Raw genomic sequence first — 21397 nt, 5'->3', positions numbered from 1 at the left:
GGCCTGCTACGAACGTCTTCGCTCGTTCTGGCGCGCGATCGCCTGCGCGCGACGGCCACCGGTCCTCCTTCACCTCGACATCAAAGGACGCGTGCCGCTCTGCAGCTGTTCCTCCTCCTCCAGCAGACGCACGACCGCGAGGCGCAGAAGCAACGGTGGAAGCTGGGCTGAAGAGGGCGGCTGTGGCGCCGGAAAGCCCTACCCTTCCGGACGAGTACCCAATATCCTGGGGCCAGGATGCGCTTCATCAGACGTGGTTCGCAGCAAATTCGTCCCAGTAACAACGTCAACGATGCCGACATTGTCATCCAGATCGGGACGGCGAAGACGGGCCTCAAGGCTTCCCAGCTGGTCGGCACCAACGTCCGCAGCCTTCGCTCTTCAAAAAGCGCCGCCGTCCTGAGAGGACACGGCGACTTCGATGCCTCGTTCAACGAGGACGACGAGGACAAGGCGCTCGAGATCTTTACGCGAATGCAAGACTCCTTCTCCCCTACACGAGCAGGGCCGCAGCCATGTGGCCCATGGAGTCCTTACTCTCCTGATGATGCCTATCCCTACGCTGGCCAACCTAATCCGCTGCATTCCACCTCAAACGGCACAACCTTGCCTCACTCACGCTGGGAACCGTCTGCTGCAGCGCGTCCCGCGTACGCCATCCCTGGCCGTCATCCATATTACATGTCGCAACAAACCTCTGTAACGGGGGACATGGCGCCTCGCAGTCCCGCGCCTACCATTTTTGACAACGTTGCCGATCCACCTTCGCTTCACCGGCTGCCCAGTGCACCAGATCTGGGCGACGATAGACACCAACGGGCCACCAAAGTTCGGCGGTCGTCGACCAAGGCGAAGTCCAACTCGCGGGCGCTAGATCTGGTGCACTTGTTTCCTCAGCCAAAGTCGTCTGCTCCACCGATTCCCTCACAATCACGGCCTTCGCAATCTCCATCAGACATGACCGACTTTCATTTCTCCAACGCGTCTGACCGCAAGCTGAAGAAGTTGAAAACTCCCACCAGCTCGAGGCCCGGCACTAGTGCAACGAGTGCCCGTGCGAGCAGGCCATTCGATGAAGATATCCTCGATCAGCACAAGACCAACGTACGTCGGCCTCCGAAAGGCATTCAAAACTGGTTCGATGCATATCTGGACGACGATGATGATGAGGAGGATCTCGACGACGACGTTGAAAAGCCCGAGCCGCAAGAGCTACCTGGCGACGACGTCCTTCCGCCTGCGTACAGTGGACCCCATCGCCACATGTCACGGGCGAGCGAGAAATCCGTCAGCGGGCCACGCACACCTCATGATTCCCATCACCCGCCTCCGCAGAGTGTGGAGAGCGCATTGGAGCGAGCAAAATTGAATCGCACGAGCCGTTCAAGCAGATCTGACAGCATTCAGTCATCGCATTTGGGCAGCCGGCGACATCATACTCAGCCGAGACTTGCCGCATCCACACTTGACCAGGAGAGCATTCTATCTTTGACCGAGTCAGAATTTGAAGAGGAGGATGACGAGGAGGAGTCGGATGAATACGACAGCGAAACGGAGGGCGGAGGCACGGGACGCGGAAATCTACCTGCCATTCGGGATAGCATTTTCGACGACCGCAACATCATGATTGCAAGTGCATCTGCGTTAGACGTTGTCCGGGTGTCGAGGCCGACGCAACTCAACGGATCTCGTATCAGCCACCAAGAAGACAGTAAACGCAGCTCCGCCCGCTCATCATCGTCTTCACCAGAAGTCCATCGACGTGATGTGCCACCGCCGCTGCCATCTCAAGCCCAGCGACGTCCATCCTACCAAGTTACCGCCGATCCTATTGCTTTGCGACGCCTGAATGGGTTGAGCCTGGAATCAGCTTGTACGACAGGAACGACAGAGACAAGCAACACTGGAATGACCACGGAGACGCGGAGCTCAGGCACTTCGTACCAAGACGCCGCTGATCGTTCTCCTCAAGATGCTCTACACATGGTCGCGATTACGGAAGAAGAGAAGATGCTACTGGACCTCATGCGGCAGAAACGAGTGGCGATGCAGCAGATGTCTTTCACAGAGGGTTATCAGCTGGCACTGCGAACGGAGCAACAACGGCTGGCCAAGCGCACAGCAACCGCAGAGGAGCGTGCTTTGAAGCATTTGAAAAAGAAGGAGAGTGTCGAACAGAACCGCGCGAGCGAACTCACTAGTACCTCGTCACAAACCCCAACTCAGGAGACCGAATTGCGTCGGCAACTAAGCGCCATTCGCAAGGAGCAGGTGGATGATCGCTTTCAGATGGAAAGATTTCTCGACATGTCGCGACCTCCGGCGCCCCTGTCTTCGCATCCACCTTCACCCAACGAGCAGCGAAAACCGAGAGCTCCCAGTGGCGAAGTCTTACCAGCCACTCGGTATTCTCCCGCAACCTCGACTCAGCCTACAGACAGCGCTGCTGACAAGTCTGGCTATTTCTCAGCAGACGACTGTGAAACGGAATCTGTTCGTCTGAGAGTCAAACAATTCATTTCGAGCAAAGGCGCTGTGCCTCCACTGAATTCTGGCATGAAGACAATGCGACGGCATACCGTTCGCCAACCTTCCAGCGTGCCCCCTTCACCAGTGATGGAGGAGGTCCAGGGCGCAATCCCTCCTCTGCCACCCAGGAGTCCCGAACGCAACGTGTACCATTCGCGCTCTGGCTCTCAATTCACCGTGAGCACACTCACACACAAGCCATCCTGTTCTTCGCTCCATGATGAGCCGCGAGACAGATCTCCAGTTTCATGCTTCAGTGGCCACCATTATTCTCGGCCATGCCCTCCACATTCACCACACCCGCTGCCGGCAGATCTTGCACAGCACGACATGGTCCTCCTTCCACCAAAGCCGTATGTCCCTGGATCTGAACGCGAGCTTCTGAAGTCGACCTCGCAACCTCAACTTACTGCTCAAGATCCGCCTCGTCTTTCTGTCAACTCAGCCTCACCTTTCGCCAATCTAATCAACGCTGCTTCGCGTGTTAGCGTCCAGCACCCAACAGTCTCTCCTCAGACCCCTCAATACGACTGGCCTCGCACGGCCTCTTCCACCGATCTTCGACCCGCATCAGCACATGGCGGAGTACACCAAATCGAAATCATCAAAAATGAGAATGCACCGGGCAAGCAAAAGTCTCGAGACCCGCTGCCAAGATTGAACACCGTAGACTCGGTGCTCGATTCACGAGCCAGCATGCTGAGCATCACTTCTGCTGGCGAGGAGGTCCTGAATGCCTGGGCAGAGCTCGGAGGCGGTCAGGACTGTTTGCAGACCAAGGTGAGGAGTAGTAGGATGCACTGAGGTCTGGGTTTGGAGTGCTGTTGGCGGGACCATCGTCTTCGAAACTTTCTCGGAAGGCGCAAGCGGCCGCGACATACAATGCGCGCCTCGAGCGTGCCTTTCAATTCGAATCAAGATACCCAACTTGTATTATATATGGTGGCGGTCTTCCGTCACGATTGACGTCTGTATATTCTGTGAAATAGGGACTGAAGCAAATGCAATTCTGTCCATTACTACTGTTGTCCTATCTGCTTGCCACTGTGACTGGTACTGCATCTGCTTCTCTTTCATCGTGGCTCAATGCCCACCTGGCTGGGTATCAGGTGGCAAGAGCGAATTTCTTTTCCGGTGGCCGAATTGGGTTGAGTCTGGCGAAGCAACACGTTTCGTCCCTGTCTTGTTCCCCACGAAATTGCTGCTCCAATCCCGCACTCTTGCCAGCTTGGCCATGGACGGTGCTGAAAGACCGACGATGTCCTTTGACAATTTCAAAATAGAAGTGTTGTTCCTCGTGATCCTCTTGCTGAGGCTCTGGCCATATACATTGCTTCTGAATGTGCCGAGAGCAATGTTCGAGATCAAGAGCAAGTCACCAATTCTCATCTCATCGAGGATTGCTTTGAGACTGAAGCGTTCCTCAAACCTGGAAGGAGCGTTTGAGCGTTGACTATCCGCTGGCGGCAACCAGAAGCTGATATTGAAGCCAGCTCTAGTCTCATCGCCGACTAGAACTTCAACGATATCCATCTCGGCAGCACGTTTGCGCAGCCTTACCGTGCGTCGTGTTTGAATTGAGATGACACTTGCCAGAATATTGATAGTCATGGTCTGCGGGTGTATAGAGTCAAGATGGCGTGCTGTCGGTACACGCTTCAAGTCTGTGATGTATCCTGCAAAGTTCACAATTTGTTGCTGATGCTCGTCGGAGGCATTCGTTGAGGTCGAAGCCGTCGTCGGAAGTGATGTCGTAATGTCTGAATTGAAGGAAAGGTCACTCACAAAAGTGGTCTCATCGTGTGTGGAATAGTCCAGGGGCTCTGAGGCAATCTGCGAAGAGTCGAGGTTCTGTAGTGCGGCCAACGAGTACTCGAGGAACTGTACATGCTCTTGGTCGGACTGTCCTTTTGATGCATTGTTGAAAGACAAAAATTGTGTTGCTTCTGGTTGCTTCTCAAATTCAGCGTCCTCGTTGAGGGGCACGTGTCGCCACTTTGCAATGGGACGAGATGCCGTTGCTTGTGTCAGAGTATACAACGAGTTGTCGTCTCCACGATTCGCGATTCCAAGATATCGCCGGATGCGGAGACATATTGTATCGTCGTTGTTTCGCTCTAACCACTGCGACCAGTCTATTGCGGACGAATCAGGCGCTCCGGCCAGAAAGATGACACGCCTTGACATAGCCGTGGTCGTGCCGCGCACACGCCATTCTGGTGCTGCCAGCTGTCGTATTGCTTCGATGTTTGCTGGAAACCACGCTTGCCTGTTTTACACGTCGTTCGGGGGTCGGATTTGGTGGACTCGGAGTTACGAGAGTCCGAGAGGTACATGTAGTGAGGTCGATAGCATACACTCTTGGTTCGCACATTCGTCAGCAGCAGGTGAATGAGTCTCGGGACACATTATTGCAATTGGACTTGGAGTTTCTGTGTTCTTCGCAGGCAGCAATCGCGTCGCGCTTCGTGGTTTCCCGACCAGCCGCGTTTACAAGTCATCGCGTCAACGGCAACCCCGCGGAATTAGCGCCGCGGATCTTATAAGATTGATAACCCGCCCGCTTCGAAATATGTCACCAGGCGGCATGCTTCGTTCCATTTATCGCAGGGTCACGTCAGGCCGCGGCGACGATGCCATTAAGCTGCGAGATGATGGCTTCTACACTGCCAAAGCCGCAGACGCTCTTTTTCCACGAACCACACCCGAGATCGACGGCGACGAATGCCTGCACGACTGCGCGAGCTGCTCGATAGCGTACCCGAGGAAATTCGCCATTGACGAGGAAGACGAGCTTTACGGGTTTATAAGTGGCTTTGCCAGACACCTAATCGTGGCGACTGGCGAGACAGACTGGGTGCGGTCAGTGGAAGATGTCAAAGGGAGTGTCATGGAGGCCGTGGGCGAGCACATAGACAAGGTGAAAGGAGGGAAATTGATGCTGAGTGCCAGCAACATCCCACCACCGGACATCTCAGGCAATCACGTTGGACCGTATGGCATCGATCGACCGACGACAGTGTTGCTTATGCCTTCTTTCACCTACGTCGAGAATGTCACGCCAAAGCATGTCCCGGAGCTGATTCAGAGTGTCATAAACACTGCTCCGACTGCGACAATGCCGCTCGATTCTGAGGAGACCAACGATTCTAATGGCTCTGCAAAGGAAGAGGGCAATGGTGATGCGCCACACACTCCTCTGCCATCTCCCCCAAGGGACCTTCCTGCTGGCCTTTCTCTCCGCGCCTGTCCCCACAAGTACATTATCCTGCTCTGCTCGCAAGCAACACGCGATGCCCGCTGCGGCCAATCCGCACCACTCCTTCGCAAAGAACTTGAACGCCACCTCCGACCTCTTGGACTCTACAGAGATCTTCACGACGAACGACCCGGCGGTGTGGGAATTTACTTCATCTCACATGTCGGCGGCCACAAATACAGTGCAAACATGATGGTATATCGTCGAGCCGAACCGCGACGAAGTGTGCAGCAGCAGATCAACGGCACCGCAAACGAGATTGAAGGGGAAGCTGCACAATGTATTTGGCTTGCCCGGATACGACCGGAGGATTGCGAGAATGTGGTGAGGTATACAGTACTGCAAGGCAAAGTTGTCAAACCAGAGCGCCAGCTGCGCGGTGGCTTCGATCGAGAGAAGGGACTTGTAAGCTGGTGACGTTGCGATCGAATCGACTACTACCTAGAAACGCAATATGTAGCTTCACAGCCATAAGATCGTGAAATGCACGCTGCTGAAAGAGCGCTTACGCTGCGATCGAGAGTCCTCCCCCGCTACGTCACCATACTGTCGAGAGAATTGTCTATCGCACGATGCATTGTTCGATGTCCTAGATTGTCAATATAGCGGACCCGAGGCAACTCTTCGGTAGTAATGAAACGTCCAATGCTCCAGCGAGCAAGACTCACGACTCGTATGAGAGAAATGGCTTGCATGAACCATATTCAGACTTTGTAAAGTAACGCAGTGGCAGCAAGCTTTCTGCACCCTCACGACCCTGCGAACTATCTCCGACACGAACTTCAACCTATATCGCATCGAAACTATAACATGACGTTATACGAATTGTGAACATGCGGAGTTGCGTCTGAAGATATGCAAGGGGGCCACCTCATCATCATCGCTTCAACATCGGCTAACAAGATCTGGAACAAAGGGTACCAAGTAGCAAATTTCGAATTCGCCGAAGAGGGCGATTCATTGTCACTTCTATCTTCTGCCTAATCAACCGCCTGCTTGATCACTCTCCTATCCAAGCGAGCGTCACAATCCAATGCAGTAGCAGTAGTAGTCCTCATCATCTAATATCTCTACAGCAAACAGTAAAGACTTCCTTCCCGTCAATGCCAGTCCAGATCGGTGGCGAAAATTTTGTTTTCCCACCCCCATGCCGCCCCTCGCGCCATTTGCAATGCATTCAAAGTGGTATAATGCTGATTAAACCAAGAAAGCGCTCATTGGACGAGCCAGCTCGTGTTCCCAGCTCCCTTGCCATGCAATTTGTTGTCATCAATTCGTGAAACCATGCTTTAAGCTCGCTTCGCTTCTCTCTGATGCCGTCCGTTATCGTCTGTTAATCTCCGATAATGCCACCAATCTCGCCCGGTCCTGCCTCGTGGTGTTTGAGAAACATAATAAAGAGTGTTGAAATAAAGTACGGTCAGAAAACGTTTCGTTTGTTGATCGGACTAGTGGCCAGTGATGGTTGGGCGTGTTAGTGTGGACGGGAGAAACCGCGAAAAGATGTTGGCTTTTTGTTTCTTTGCTGGCATGTCCGTGTGTTCGAGTGGCAAGCTATGGCTGATGATCGGTCGCGCTTGCTTATATTGAAGCTCAGTGCTGGGCTCATTGTATGAAGACATGAGGCTAGCGGGGGACGATGAGCAAGCGTAAGAGTCAGCGGACACGGATGAGGCAGCCGAGTGGCTTCGAGTTGGCGGAGACAGCGAAGGCGTTCTCGATGGGAGTCGAGATGAGGAGTTCGACGAGCCAGGATAGTACATCGCTTGCTGATGTGAGTACTGGCCCATCGACCTAGGAGATTCGTAGTAGCGGGAAGCTTCCATTGCTGCCCGACTTTGTTGTTGGGCTGCAAAGATGAGCTGGCGCTGCTCATATGCGGCCAGTTCCTCACGCTGGCGCTGCTTCTCTGCCTGGCGAATCTGATATGATCGGATCGGAGCAAGGAAAGGCTCGAGATGGTAGTAGAGGTCGTCTTCGGTGACCCTCAAGTCCCACTCAAGCAAGCCCAGAAGCTGCTTCTCCATGAGGTTGACTTCCGTCAGGCTGAAGCCGAAGTTGTCGAAGCCTCGTACGGCCGTATAACGAGCCCAGTGCTTGTTCTTCGGCGAGGAGTCGTTGAGGTTCTTCGCGGCAAGGATAAGAGCGGCGAGGAAGATGCGGTGCGCGGTACATCGCATACCCTTGGCGACCGGAGGCAGACGCTGTTGTAGTCTGCCAAGATAGACCAGGGACGTCATTAGCGTCGGGACTTGCACATGTGACCTCTCCACGAGGGCCGTGATAAACAGTTCCAATGACGGAAGAGCTGGCTCGAAGTAGGCGGCGTTTTGCTGTTGTTGCGGAGGGGTGGTTGGAGGTGTGGGTGGGAGAGCCTTGTTGTTTGTCGAGACTGGCTGGCTGCCTTCGCATCGAATGACTTGTGCTGCCTTGATAGCAAGATAGCTGATCATGTCTTGCGACACGGGCAGGTAGATGAAATGTTGCATCGCGGCAGCATTCTGCTCGGGTGTTGCGGGTGAGTATGCCATGATCGTTGCGTCGTTTGGTATGCCGTTGCTGGATCCAAATTTCCGGTGTTGTCGATGATCCCAGTGGCGATTGATCGCGAAACTGACGATGTTATATCGTCGAGGTGAGTGGGCTTCTGCCTATTGTAGATAGTAACAATAGGTATCGTGAGGTCGAGTGATGGATGCCTATCACAATGGGCAATTCACACGACGAAGTCGACCAGACAATGAAGAGCTCGTGAGCTCGTTGGCGACAATGGTGATTAGGATCGAGTTGCAGCCTGGCAAGAGCTCGAAGACCAAGATTATTAGGCAGATGGGAAGAGATCTAGGTGGGCCAGGATCCAGCGGTGTAGGGTACTTTTTGGTTTCGGGCAAAAACCGGGACGACGAAGCGTGCAAAGATTATAATTCGGTCCGGCCAGCGGACTAGGTGCTAGATATATCGAAAAATTCCAATCGGCCGTTGGCAGGTCGTGTGGTACTGATGGCTGCACAAGGCTGCGATGGCTATGCTGTACCTGACGGCGGGAAGAGGTTCAGTGCAGCGTGGCGTTTCCCTGCAAGCTGGGGAGGAGTGAAACTGGCGAGTGGTGTATTAGGTGTCGGCGAGAGGGCGAGCGATCGGTACAGATCGTTTGTGGTGAGGAGTGCTGGAGAACGACGCCTGACGAGCGGCGCGCTTTATTAGATACTCCGCCATTTCCTGCCACTGATACTCAATGCAGGAGGTCGCTGGCGCGGCAGGTTGGGTTTTTGGTATGTGACCCACAGGGACGTGGTGCGCGCATGATTGGCCGGGATCGCCAACCAGCTGAGGGCCAAGGCGCGTCGCCACCAAAGCTCCGAGCGAGTAATTTGACAGCACACGCTGCCCGCTTGTTTCAGTCATTACGTGCAGAGCGCCACGGCCTGCGCGCGTTTCACGTTAGGAAGCCCACGGCCATCGTAGACGCTGGCAGGGTCGATAGGCTCTCGAGCGAGAATTGCTCGTCGCAGCGCGTCGCCAAACCACCCGCAGGCGCAGGCATGCCTCGCTCGCCGCAAGGACGCAGCGGTCGCCAGCCCTGACGTCTCACCGTCCGTGGTCGACAAAGAATCTGTACCGAAGATTGTAACGCGAGGGGTCTGCGCCGGACTGCGACTAGCAGATCTCCACGCTGCCACCTTGGGCCGTCTCCAGCACCTTGTGACACGCGCACTGGATGCGTATCTCTGGGGTCGACGACGTGACCTGCTGGGGATCTGGTGGCCTGGGGCCTGCTGGCAGCTGGTGATCGCGCGTATCAGATAGCGAGACGTATACTCTGTCGCAGGCGAGGACAACACGTCCTCCGCAGTCGATGCCATGCTCTCTGACCGCCAGTCATCTCGTGCCGCTTGCTCGCAGCGCGGTATATTGGTATCCACTGGCCGAGCGACTCAATCGCGGCCCACTGCCTCTGCGTGAGTGTGGCAAACAGTGGTGACTGCAGCGCGTTTGCCAGCCCGCGGGGCGCACAACGGCATGCACGCGTCTCGAGTCGTGGACGCGTGCCTGAAGTAGAACATGGCCCCCATCACGGCAGGGAGCTGTCAGGTCGGCGGAGTGATCGTCGCTGGGCGAACATCTCAGGCGAGTGGGTGACCTCGAAGGGAGTCGCAAAGCATGGGACGAACCGAAAGGTTAGAACTCTAAAAGCTTCTCGGCCACCATTTCTTCATAACGTCCACTGCCGACCTCCTGAGTGAGACAGGTCGTCGCATGCCAAAACGTGTTCCTACTGGTCGTGGCATCACATGTACTGGAGCCGTCTCGACCGTCGCGCCGTCCCAATCATCGTGTGCAAGTCTATCACTTAGCCTTTGGGTTGCAGCTGTCGTCCGAAACCTGCATGTGCACATTCTACCCCAAGCCTTGCGCAATTGCTTGTGGTCCTGTCCAACACATGTGTGCAGCCTCGTAATAGTGATACGTCAAATTGCGAATCTCTCTCGAGCAAGACACGGCAAGCCTCCAACTCCAACTCGTCGCACAAAGACCCGCTGGTTCATCTCCGCCCCCATTCGACTTCACCCTCACGCGGCGGGCTGGAGTTTGTGCATGATCGTCTCTGCTGGACCTGGCTTGGGAAAGTCGATCATCCACCCAGCATATCCTCAGCGGAAGTGCAAAGCTTCACGCCTTCGTGGCCCTTCGAGGAGCGGTGTACTTTGGTTGCGTGGGAACGTGACAGTGATGAGATTTCGCGTAGAGCATTGCGCATCTCCGGTCAGTACGCTACGCATTGTGTCGTCTTGCTATGTCTGTAGCTTGTGCCGTCTTTGTGCAAAGGGTCCAGGCGAGTCGCCGTGGTGGAGTGCTCGCGTTCGGCCTCGCGTGTCAGGAGTAGCCGCCTGCTCCAATTCTGGCCTTTATGAAACAGCCGCTTGTGCAACAGAAGTTGTCCCACTCCGGGTGCATTCACAACTCATATGCTGATACTATGTACAAACGGCGCTATCTATTTTGAACTTCGTAAACAATTCAGCAAGCGCCTGTATCATGTCTGGTGTTGCGATGTTTGACTTTGGTCGTCATTTCTTCTTTGGTCCGGTTGCCTCTTGAGACACGCCTTCATCAGCGATAGTTGCTGCAGCGCGTAAAACGTTGTGGATTCGTTTGACCCGCACACTTGACGAAATGCGTCACTAATGGACAGACTTACTCGCAGCGTTCGAGCCAAATGTCAGACCCTTCGGGCGGTCTTGTACTTGGAACACGTTCATGTTGAGGGCATGTCAACGAAGGTGGTGCCATGGTGGCAGGTTTCTGATCGAACGAAAAGTGAATCGCACAACAGGTGTATAATCTGGCCCAATGCCGTGCTGCTAGCTCTTGCTCATAAAGCAATTTCGTCAATGGTATCACAAAGTCTTGTTCTCATCATAATATGCAGTGTCGACAAAAGTCCATCCCGCCAGCGGAGTCCAATCCGCAACTTATCGCTTCTTGGCTGTTCCAATGTGCGCTCCATGTACTTTGGTGCCAAAGCTCAGACTGCTCTTACTCTCTTGCCAATGAGCCTGCAATGGACTGAGATGCAGCAGCATTAGCGTACGCGATGATTTGCCTGCTGTGCTGCCGCCGAGAGAAGATTGGAGAAGATAAGTTAGCTGATTACGAGTTAGCTTCGACACATGTAAGGCTCACGCGACCGGGGAGTTGCACTCACCTTGCTGTTCCTGTACGGAATATGGGCCTCACTGCTCGTCTTGCTGCCGAGTGCCGCGATGACATCCCCGAGCGACGACAGAGATTTGTTGATTGCTTGTGTCTCTTTTCGGCGGCTGCCTTCAGCACCGGATTGCTTCAAACGCTCACTTCCTGCCAAGTCGACGAGATTGAGGACTCCTTCGCTACTTTCGCCAGTCGCTGCGCAGGAGCCCTTGAGCGTTAGCATAAACACGCTGTGGCTTCGAGAACTGCGCTCGTTGGCTTTGGTGGCGGCCACCCGTCTGTTACTCGACGCAGTATTGAGTAGGTTCTCGACGGCCTTCTCAGTGTACGAACTGGTGGAGGAGTCCACTTCTTCGCCATCCACAGGTGCAGCGGGAGGCCAACTGCCGTCATCAGAAGGCGGCGGCCATAAGCCTATCGTTGTCAAGTTGGATACGGATGTCTTCCCCGTGGCGGGATCATGATGGATCTCATGCTTTTCTTTCGTCTTGCCACGCGAGGCCGTGGTAACGCCATCACCTTCATCCCAAGACTTCGCATCGCCGAGCAAATCGTTCAAAGTCTCGTTGTACACTTCAACGAAGTTGGCTTCCACTGCGTATTCCCAACCCTTGGACTTCAGGCGCTGCATCTCGGAGAGTAGCATTTTGATCGCGCTTGGTATGATGCCTCTAGGTCCAGTCATACCGTACGTCTTGCCGCTGCCTGTCTGACCATAAGACAGGATGCTGACATTATAGCCATCGACAACAGATTGTATCAGGTCTTGGCATTCAGCGAAGACATCTTCGTTCGGAGTCCCAGGGGTGAATATTCGATCGAATACATAGGGGTGCTTTTCGTTTCGTGCCGTCCCCATAGCGGACTGTGTTGCGGGTGCGTGTACAATCATTTCTTTGCAACCCTCCAATGAGTCTTGATCGAGGTATTCGACCTTGGCTGGATCGTCTTCTCCATTCAGTAAGGGCCTGGTCCGGACGAACACACGAATGTTGCCCCGCAACTCCAGGATCGTGTTGTTTAATTTCCGCCGTAGAACCTCCTCCTTACGGAGCGTCTCGACAACTTCGTTCTTCTGCGCAATAGCTTCTTCCAATTTACCATGCATGCTGGTGAACTCGAGACTCTGCGCTTCCTGGTTGCCCTCTAAGAACTTCGCCTTTTCGACCAAAGTGTTCCTCTCCTGCTCCAGTGCGGCAACCCTGGCCTCGAAAGCAGATATCCGACTCCTCAAAGTGATCTCGGTGGCTTTACTAGCCTCAAGCTGCTTTTGCAAGTCTGCAGAAGAATCGCGCAGCTGCTGAACCTCTGACGCGGACTCGGTCGCTCTACTCTCTCCTGCCTGACGAAGCTCGTCCAGGTCTTTCTGCAGTGCTGCCTTCTCTTTCTCGTGATCTGCTCTGAGCTGCGCCATCTCCTCCCAACTCTGCGACGTGAGATCCGCCTCTTTATCACTCTGTTGCCGTTCCCACGTTCTGCGCGCTTCTTCCATCTCCCTCCTGAATTTGTCGGCTGACCTTTCTCTTTCTCGTTCAAATTGAATCTCCTGCTTTTCTTGCTTGAGTCGCAGATCTGCAAGCTCGCGTTCATGCTTCCTCTCCACGTCCAGCATTTCACGCTCGTGGTCTCGTCGCACTTGTCGCAGATCGGTCGAGGTCGTGTGAAGTTCGTTTCGCGTCCGTTCGAGATCGGTCGAAGTGATTCTGAGATCTGATTTCAACTCATTCTTCTCTTTCTCAAGCTCGGCGCATCGAGTCTTGAAAATCTCCAAAGACGTTTCGATCGAGTCTTTCGCGCCATTCGCGCTGTCCATTTCGCCTTTGAGCTTCTGGAACATCCTTTCCATATGATCGAGTCGGTCGACGGTATCCCAGCCTCCTTTGATAGGGGTCAGCTTCTCTTTCGTCAAGAAAATAGGCATTTGTTCTCTGCGCTTGGTCTTTGTCACCGTGAGCGGTGTTTGAAGGCCAGCTGCCGATATGCTGTGTTTGTTTGGGGAAGGGGAGCGCAATTGCTGGGCAGACTGCGTGTTACGAAGGGAAGTGTTTGCAACGCAGGCGAATTTGGGAATCTTCGACGGCGATAGCTCTTCCTTGATACGCTCAAGCGAAGGACGATGCCGCAGTGAAGAACGGGGTTTGGGGGTAAGGGATAGAGTATTGAAAGCTGTGCTGAGTGATACTTCGCGAGAGGGTTCACTGGCACCAACAGGCCCTCCTTTGGTGATCGGTATGTGCTGTGGTGGTGCTGAGACTGAAGAAGCCGAGCTATTGCGTGACGTGGCCACGGAGCTGCCGTCGCTGCTGTCATCGCCAATGCTCGGAAAGTATGAACCATAGTGTTGAGACTTGGCCCTCGCAGACTGGGACTGCGATTCATGTTGTTGGACGTGTAGATTGCTCTTCATGCGAGTCTTTTGGACATGTAGCGCATTCGAATGGAAGGAAAGCACTGGAGTACCTTTGCGTGAGGAAAGTGTCCCATCTCCATCGTCGTCTTCGTCGTATTGTGGTGCGGGTGTTTTGGTGACGCTGTAGTTGCTGTTCGTGCGTGTTCCAGGTCCGAAGCCATTGGCCTGCCGACTCGGCGGACGCAATCCTCGAAGACTGCCCGTCGCCGATGGGATGCTCGCCGGAGTGCGATAAGAATTTGCGCCGCTCGTTGTCGGTCGCGTTCCGAAGCCACTCGATATGCTGGGCTTGTTGCGCAGAGTGTTCGCAGGCTCGCCAGCACGCTCCGCGAGCGTCTTACGCTTCATGGGCGGCTCGGGCACTGCTTGAAGTCAGCCGAGTTGTACATATCTCCTCCTATCGCGTCACGTACAGTTGCTGACTTTGTGCTTGCTCGGGACGATGGTACTAGGCGGTCGCATCGAACTGCCAATCCCACTGGCTCCGTCCGCCGTACGCGCATTTTGCTCGCTCAGTGTCGTTTCTTGAAGGGCGCGTGTGCCAGCGAAGGCGGGTAGTTTGCTGGGAGGCTTCAATCCCGAGGGTCTGGTGTTTTCGAGCGCCTCCATCTTCGCATTGAACGGGTGGGACGCGCGGTCGATGGACCGCCTGGTACGTCAGGCAACTGTGTAAGTAAGTTGCATTAGATTCGAATGTCGCCGCACGGGTCGCTATGGGAAGCTGTGGACCAAAACACAACATGGGTGCTCGCGGCAGAGTTTCGGAAAGTCTGCGACTCTGCCTGAGGCTGCAATCAGGGTCCCGACAGCCGATTCCGCAAGCGAGTGCGTCACAGAGGAATTCAGGCGTTCGTCAAAATCGTCACATGAAAGAGACGTCTATCGCCCGTTCTCACTTTCCCGTCAGACGGCGGCATCATTGGCATCTGGACTTCGCTAGGGCGCTGAAGCAAGTGCATGCGCCGCATGTGAAGAGCCAGCCCCATCACCACTTCGGCACTTTATTTAGCCTTCTTTCCTTCTTCAATGTTCGACCTCACGCGCCTGACATCTTGATCGTCCGCCTGCCTGGTCGAACACTTCTACGACCGCGAAACACACGACCACGCGAATTCAAGGCCCAGCACCATGGAGAAGTATGGTCAATATCGAGACAAAGGCAGTGGAATCGCACCATTCTTCCCGGTTGCGCCTCCATCCAGCAATCCGCTGATTGCGCCGTATCATGTGGTTTGTCAGCACCAAGTGTCCTTCTACAAGAACGAGAGAAGACTAAATTCCTGCACTGTAGTTCCTGTTCTTCTTGAGGCTGCCGTTTTTTATATTCGCTTGGGCTGTCTGGCTTCTGATTGTCCAATGGGCGCCGGCTGGAAGTATCCTACGCAAAGCCAATTTATGGTGCATTATCGGAGTTCCAGGAATCTGGTTCGTCGACATCCGAGTTGATGGAGTACACCGAGGGTGAGCTTCTATCATGCCACCAATGTCACGCCACGTGGGCCTGGTAGCTGACATGTACTCAGCTCCTTGGGGAAAACTCTAGCCAAGCTTCCGACTCCCGGCTCGATCATCGCGGCTTCGTACACATCACCCATCGATATCGTCTACTTGGCAGCCATCTTCGATCCTATTTTTGTGCAAAGCTTTCAAGGAACGACCAAAGTCAAGGCAGTCTCCCTCGTCTCTGCGGTGCTATCATGCTTTGTTCTGAACCCATCTTCGGAGGGCAGCATCGAGCTGTCCCGGCTCATGGCGGACAATCCTAGCAGGACTTTCGTTGTGTTCCCGGAGGGTACGACCAGCAACGGGCGAGGCATATTACGCCCGACTCCTTCGCTCTTGTCCGCCGGACGGGCTACCAGCATCTTTCCAGTCTCGCTCAAGTACACCCCATCGGATATAGTAACACCGATTCCAGGCTGGACTGAAGCCTTACGATTCCTGTGGAAACTCAGCTCTCGGCAGACTCACTGCATACGTGTGCGCGTCGGATTACCCCTTACTATTGCCCAAGTACAGCGAGACGAGAATGGCAGCAGGGAAGCACGGCCGCGCCAGCAAAGTGGCTATGACACTAATTTCTTCGACAGCTTGAAAGCGGCAGAAACTTCTGCAGCGCATGGCGAGCCAACAGAATCGGAACAAAAGGTGCTTGATGTTATTGTGGACCAGCTCGCTCGGCTTGGTCGCGTCAAAACTTTGGGCCTGGGTATCGAGGAGAAGATTGATTTTGTGAATGCTTGGACTGGCAAAACCACGAAGTCCAAGAAGCGGAGGTAGTGGAGATATATCTTGGCGAGGCCCGCCAAAAAGTAATGCCTAAAACGCATGCGAGCCATGAGATACTGCTGATCACGATGTATAGTTCAGAATACCCAAATAGCGATTGAAGTTGCACGGTCGCTGGAGAATTTCTTCTTGCATTCGCACTAATATGCTACGCTACCGATGTGCCACTGGTCGCCCGTCAACGCTACACCCGTACTTACTCTGCGCCCTAGAAATAGCCTCCTGGATACATGCCTCTCATGCCGGCCCTGCTCGTTGGGTTCTGCATCCCCACTAAAAGAGATGGACAGAGTTAGCATGTTGATCATACCAGCGCCCTATGCCCAGCAATGGCAGGAAATAGAACTAAGTGCTGGGATTCAATGTTCAAGACCGCACATACTCCACTGATTCCGCCAGTTATCAGCTACAGTCGGGCCTGCTTGGCCCCATCCACCATGCCAGGCCACCGTCGCCATGGGATCGCTGGCGTAATTCACTCCATACTGCGACTCGAGTGCCTTGTGCATGCGGAAGTCCATTAGGTCTTCTGCGCGACCTTGACCCATGCGGGTAGGCACATAAGCAGGGATTGGACTCAAGCCACCATAACCTGGTAACGGAAACATGTTTCTGTGAGTAAGTGCTGTTGCTGAGTTGCGGATGGTAAGTCACAGGAAGATGCGTCCCGATGGAGTGCGCGTCCATCGTCTCTGGCCTCGATTTCTATACAGTTCCAGTCGTTTTGTTCACAGCATATTGAGGCGAGTTTGAAAAGTCGTGAAGGACGCGAGACCGTGCTGACAAGAAGTCATCCTAATAGTACATGATTACCAACATCATTCCTCCATAAATCATCATCGCATAAAGCACATCGATCGCCCAAGCTGCGCATTCAATATTGCTTCACCACACTATTCCCAGTCTTCTGACTCCAAATCCCCTCCCGTCCATACGTATCAATCCACGGCTTATCCCCCTTCACACAAAACACATAACCCGGCGAATTCCTCGGAACTCCTCCACTCTTCTTCCAAATCTTCTCCATCTCCTCCCTCTTCGCCGTCATCTTCTTCCCATCTCGGATTCGTTTCTTCTCGAAGAACACATAACCTGCATAAAACACGGGATTATGTCCTGCACCTTTCGGTCCTGTAGCTTTGAGGAAACGATCCATTTGACGGACTTCGATTTTGGTTTCGGGCATGAGTTCGTTGAGTTCGCGCGCGAAAGCTGTTTTGGCGATTTTGGTGTGGGAGAGGTATTGTTTGATTTGTTTGCGGACGTCGGCGGCTGTGAGGTAGATGGGGACTGTTTCGTCTTCTTCGCCAGGGAGGTTGATGGTGGAGAGGTCTGCGGCTGTGGGACCTTTGGGTTGGGCTTTCTTGCTCTTGGGTTGGGGAGAGGAGGAAGACTTGGACGACTTTGCTGACTTCGATGATTTAGGTGGCTTCTTCTGACGAACGTTCTCGTCGTTGCTCTTGATCAGCTCTGTTGCTGCATTGTCGGCGCGAGCTAATGCTGCATCGACGTTTGGGTTGCGTTCTGATAAGACCATCTTGGCAATGGGGTTTGGTGGTCAATAATGAGGAATCAATGGGTCAAAAGTGTCAAGAATGTCAAGGTTCGACCAGAGGGCAGGCAGAAAGGAGACGACATTTGTGTTGATCGAGGCATTGGTTACATCACACGTCGCGAACGATCAACGCGCCTCGCTGATGTCACTGGACCCTGCGGGATCAGGTCTGTGAAACGAAGAAACGTGATCAGCAATGGACTGACAACGACCTCATCGGCCCTTTGCGAGCAAAGAGAAGATATTCGATTCATGGAGAGCGTTCATATTTCATCGCTATGCTAAGGTGTCTAGGACCTAGGCTCATGCTGCTCGCCGGCCTCATCAAGAATTTTGCGACTGTGCTCCTTGGCCTCTTCAGAAGTATCTGTGCGACGTTAGCACGGAAGACGAATCATCATCCTATTCGTCACAAATCAACATACTAGGATTGCTCAATGTAGCTTTGTGCCCTCCGAGAATCTGCTGATTGCCGCCGAGACCAGCGCCTGGAGCATCATCTCCCTGCTTGCCGTAGAAGGCATCCTCTCCGCCAAGACGCTCAAGCTCTTTCCTGCTATTCTCTTTGGATTCTTCGGAGGTGTCTGACGACTGTCAGTGATGCTGAGATCGTTCTGGGGAGTTGGCTAGTCCTACTTGGGTTACTAAGATTGGCCTTGTGGCCGGAGGCGATATTGCTCTTATCTTCGACGGTAGACATGATTGTAAGTGTAATTAATGTTTGGCAGATGGTGGAATGTGCTGAGGTTCTGTGTGAATAATCTGGACTGTTGGCAGCTGCTATATAATTGTCTAGGATCCCATGTGCCTTTCGTCAATGTCTGGCCGGTGATGCAAACTGTCGTCAACAACATCTCCAAGCAGATTTTCAATGACGCGCTGAACCCCATGGAATTGAATCAGGATTCGATCTGAATACCCTTCAACAGGAGAACCACAACCGCGCAATAGAAGGCTTTGAGTTGGCCGGATGTGATGATTCGTTTCCCCGTATGCGGCTGGTCGTTCAGGTGCAAGTGTCGTATCCGCAACCATGCTACAACGTAAACATTTCGCAATAGACTTCTTGGATGGTTGCTGCCTCGAGCGTGGGAGAAGGCACCATGCCGTTCTGGCGCAATTTGATCCATGTTTTTGTGATCTATCGAAACACGGGACATAGTTTGATGTCCCAAGTCTTGTAGTGCGTCAGATTGACACGTTGATGCATGAATCGTGTCGAACATCATTCTTGGCGTAAGATCGTTCTCTCTGACATTGTAAACGCGCCTATCTCGCGAAGTGAGATCGATCATGCTCATTTAATCGTTGCTACTATAACATACATTTCATAACCACTTTTTGATCTTGCAATCGCCTCATTGCTCTTCAGCGCCTTCGAATTCCACGAGTGCAGTGCCAGCTTTACACATGTCGCCAGCTTTATGCACGACCTTGCTCACTTTTCCGTCCTGCGGACTCCTGATCACGGTCTCCATCTTCATACTTTCAATGATGACCAAGGCTTGGTTCTTCTTGACTTCCTGGCCCTCTTTGACTTCTACTCTGAGTACTTTGCATGGCATCGGTGCGAGTACAGAGTTTTCTGTTGATTTCATACCAAGAGCAGCTTGCAGGAATGCAGGAATTGCCAGGTGAAGGCGGTATTGGGAGCCTTGTTGGAAGAGTGTGAGCTGGTTGGTTTCAGGATCTCGAATTATAGTTGTTGAGAGACGGATGTGAGGGTAGAATGACGACAAAGAGCCACCTGTTGCAGAAGACGGAGTATATCGTGATGTGGTGGTGTAAGAGTCGTTGTTGACTGTGACGTTGTATGTTTCTGGTGAGGTCTTGAGAACTCTTACAGCAACGGGCTCGTTGGTAACTTGTGGGTCTGACGATGTTTCCACAAGCTTGAATTCTCGGGGTTGCGGTGCGAAGCCAAAGCCAATGCTTTGCAATGGTTGTACAGGGGCGGTGGGAGTACCGCGATGTGCTTGTTCAGCTTCGTATAGACCGATAGCTGCCTGAGCATAGACTTCGTGTGGTATCTGTCGCTTCGCAAACAACTCATCAGCGTGCTTGGGAATGTAGCCAGTCTCGACCTCTCCAGCGATGAAGTCCGGACTTTGACAGCATTTCTTGACGAAGTCGATGTTCGTGATGGGACCTGCAACTTCATACTCTTCCAGTGCAGCTACCATCTTTTGGAGCGCAGCCTTCCTGTCCGGACCATGTACGATGAGCTTCGAGATCATGGGATCATAGTGACTTGACACTTCGTCACCCTCCACAAAGCCGGCATCAATTCGGATAGATTCGGTGATTGGTGGTGTTCGCAGGTGGAGTAGTTTACCAGTCGACGGTATAAAGTTCATGCTTGGGTCCTCGGCATAGATACGAGCTTCGATCGCGTGGCCGCCTGCCTTGATCCTTTCGTGAACTTCTGCTTGAGTCAATGGGAGCTTGCCGCCCTCAGCGACGAGAATTTGCCATCGTACAAGATCTTGCCCAGAAACCATTTCCGACACAGGATGCTCGACCTGGAGTCTCGTGTTCATTTCCATGAAGAAGAATTCGCCAGAGTCGTTGTCAAAGATAAATTCGACTGTTCCAGCGCCTTCGTAGCCAACTGCCAGCGCCGCTTGCCTTGCCTTTTCCCACAGATCCTGCCTGATTTCCTCGGCCAGATTGGGCGCTGGAGATTCTTCCAAGACTTTCTGGTGTCGTCGTTGAATACTGCAATCACGTTCACCCAGCGCAACACAATTGCCATGCCTGTCCGCGAAGACCTGCACTTCAATGTGTCGCGGTGTCGTGATGTATTTCTCAACAAGCATCACATCGTCTCCGAAACTTGATCTGGCTTCGCTCTTGGCAGAATCAAGCTGTTGTTGGAATTCGTCCTGTTTCATCACGATGCGCATGCCTTTTCCACCGCCACCCTTGACAGCTTTAATCAGGACCGGGTAGCCCATCTTATCAGCCTCTGCCTCCAGAAACTTAGGATCCTGGTTGGTGCCGTGGTAGCCTGGAATACATGGCACACCAGCTTCGGTCATGATCTCCTTGCTTCGAGACTTGTCGCCCATGGCTTCGATGGCCTTGTGAGGTGGCCCAATAAACTTGATGCCAGCGTCAGTGCATGCTTTGGCAAAGTCTGCATTTTCAGACAAGAAGCCATAGCCGGGGTGGATAGCTTGACAGCCGTTCTCTTTTGCAACTTCGATGATTCGCGAGCCATTGAGATATTGGTCCGTGGAGCCTAAATTGACAGCGAAAGGAGAGCTCAACGCGTGTTGACTGTGGCGATCTGGGTCTGTATATAATGTCGTCATCCTGATGCCGTACTGTGCTGCTGTTCGACCAACGCGCAGGGCGATTTCACCACGATTTGCTATGAGGATCGACTTCAATGGCTCGGGAGACTCTGTTGATGTGGATTGCCATCTCCGCACTTGTTGTGGCAGTGTTGTAGACGGCCTGACGGCGCGTGATCTGGTGATGGAGCGCATACTGGTGAAAATTGTGCAAGGCGACCAGACCTTTGCACGAGGCCAACAGAGGCTTTTACATGCTCGCGTGAAGTCAAGAGCAATGGTGGTCTTGAGCCGAGCTGTCGGCTACCCTCGGCCGGTTCTGGGTTCGCGAGCCTCCGCAAATG

At 53.5% G+C, this 21397-nt stretch overlaps 10 protein-coding genes across 11 annotated transcripts; 3 read left to right on the top strand and 7 right to left on the bottom strand.

The window, feature by feature from the left end:
* Nucleotides 1-237: 237 nt before the first annotated feature.
* On the top strand, nucleotides 238-3333 carry CKM354_000844700 (uncharacterized protein; the record flags this gene model as incomplete). The annotated part of the gene is made up of 1 exon (XM_044803825.1): nucleotides 238-3333. The coding sequence occupies one exon, from the start codon at nucleotides 238-240 to the stop codon at nucleotides 3331-3333; it is 3096 nt and encodes a 1031-aa protein (XP_044659760.1).
* A 279-nt stretch (nucleotides 3334-3612) lies between these two features.
* Nucleotides 3613-4716, bottom strand: CKM354_000844600 (uncharacterized protein; the record flags this gene model as incomplete). Of its 2 annotated transcripts, XM_044803824.1 has the most annotated exons (2): nucleotides 3983-4024; nucleotides 4090-4716. In XM_044803824.1, the coding sequence occupies 2 exons, from the start codon at nucleotides 4714-4716 to the stop codon at nucleotides 3983-3985; spliced, it is 669 nt and encodes a 222-aa protein (XP_044659759.1). The 2 variants fall into 2 exon arrangements, with proteins under 2 accessions (XP_044659758.1, XP_044659759.1); XM_044803823.1 differs by having other exon boundaries at nucleotides 3613-4716.
* A 385-nt stretch (nucleotides 4717-5101) lies between these two features.
* On the top strand, nucleotides 5102-6205 carry CKM354_000844500 (uncharacterized protein; the record flags this gene model as incomplete). Its single annotated transcript, XM_044803822.1, has 1 exon — nucleotides 5102-6205. One exon carries the CDS (start codon nucleotides 5102-5104, stop codon nucleotides 6203-6205), a length of 1104 nt encoding a protein of 367 aa, XP_044659757.1.
* A 1031-nt stretch (nucleotides 6206-7236) lies between these two features.
* CKM354_000844400 (uncharacterized protein) lies at nucleotides 7237-8319 on the bottom strand (the record flags this gene model as incomplete). Its single annotated transcript, XM_044803821.1, has 1 exon — nucleotides 7237-8319. The coding sequence occupies one exon, from the start codon at nucleotides 8317-8319 to the stop codon at nucleotides 7237-7239; it is 1083 nt and encodes a 360-aa protein (XP_044659756.1).
* Nucleotides 8320-11262: 2943 nt separating this feature from the next.
* Nucleotides 11263-14519, bottom strand: CKM354_000844300 (uncharacterized protein; the record flags this gene model as incomplete). Its single annotated transcript, XM_044803820.1, has 4 exons — nucleotides 11263-11436; nucleotides 11496-13378; nucleotides 13961-14272; nucleotides 14324-14519. 4 exons carry the CDS (start codon nucleotides 14517-14519, stop codon nucleotides 11263-11265), a joined length of 2565 nt encoding a protein of 854 aa, XP_044659755.1.
* Nucleotides 14520-15038: 519 nt separating this feature from the next.
* Nucleotides 15039-16190, top strand: CKM354_000844200 (uncharacterized protein; the record flags this gene model as incomplete). The annotated part of the gene is made up of 3 exons (XM_044803819.1): nucleotides 15039-15140; nucleotides 15202-15371; nucleotides 15434-16190. The coding sequence occupies 3 exons, from the start codon at nucleotides 15039-15041 to the stop codon at nucleotides 16188-16190; spliced, it is 1029 nt and encodes a 342-aa protein (XP_044659754.1).
* Nucleotides 16191-16407: 217 nt separating this feature from the next.
* On the bottom strand, nucleotides 16408-16807 carry CKM354_000844100 (uncharacterized protein; the record flags this gene model as incomplete). Its single annotated transcript, XM_044803818.1, has 2 exons — nucleotides 16408-16472; nucleotides 16582-16807. 2 exons carry the CDS (start codon nucleotides 16805-16807, stop codon nucleotides 16408-16410), a joined length of 291 nt encoding a protein of 96 aa, XP_044659753.1.
* Nucleotides 16808-17073: 266 nt separating this feature from the next.
* CKM354_000844000 (uncharacterized protein) lies at nucleotides 17074-17736 on the bottom strand (the record flags this gene model as incomplete). The annotated part of the gene is made up of 1 exon (XM_044803817.1): nucleotides 17074-17736. The coding sequence occupies one exon, from the start codon at nucleotides 17734-17736 to the stop codon at nucleotides 17074-17076; it is 663 nt and encodes a 220-aa protein (XP_044659752.1).
* Nucleotides 17737-18044: 308 nt separating this feature from the next.
* On the bottom strand, nucleotides 18045-18454 carry CKM354_000843900 (uncharacterized protein; the record flags this gene model as incomplete). Its single annotated transcript, XM_044803816.1, has 3 exons — nucleotides 18045-18121; nucleotides 18180-18338; nucleotides 18391-18454. 3 exons carry the CDS (start codon nucleotides 18452-18454, stop codon nucleotides 18045-18047), a joined length of 300 nt encoding a protein of 99 aa, XP_044659751.1.
* Nucleotides 18455-19112: 658 nt separating this feature from the next.
* CKM354_000843800 (uncharacterized protein) lies at nucleotides 19113-21248 on the bottom strand (the record flags this gene model as incomplete). Its single annotated transcript, XM_044803815.1, has 1 exon — nucleotides 19113-21248. The coding sequence occupies one exon, from the start codon at nucleotides 21246-21248 to the stop codon at nucleotides 19113-19115; it is 2136 nt and encodes a 711-aa protein (XP_044659750.1).
* Between the last annotated feature and the right edge of the window lie 149 nt (nucleotides 21249-21397).

This window comes from Cercospora kikuchii, assembly GCF_019650295.1.
Source record: "Cercospora kikuchii DNA, contig_00005, whole genome shotgun sequence".
In the NCBI taxonomy this organism is placed as follows: Eukaryota; Fungi; Ascomycota; class Dothideomycetes; order Mycosphaerellales; family Mycosphaerellaceae; genus Cercospora; species Cercospora kikuchii.
This window is presented reverse-complemented; position numbering and strand designations above follow the sequence as displayed.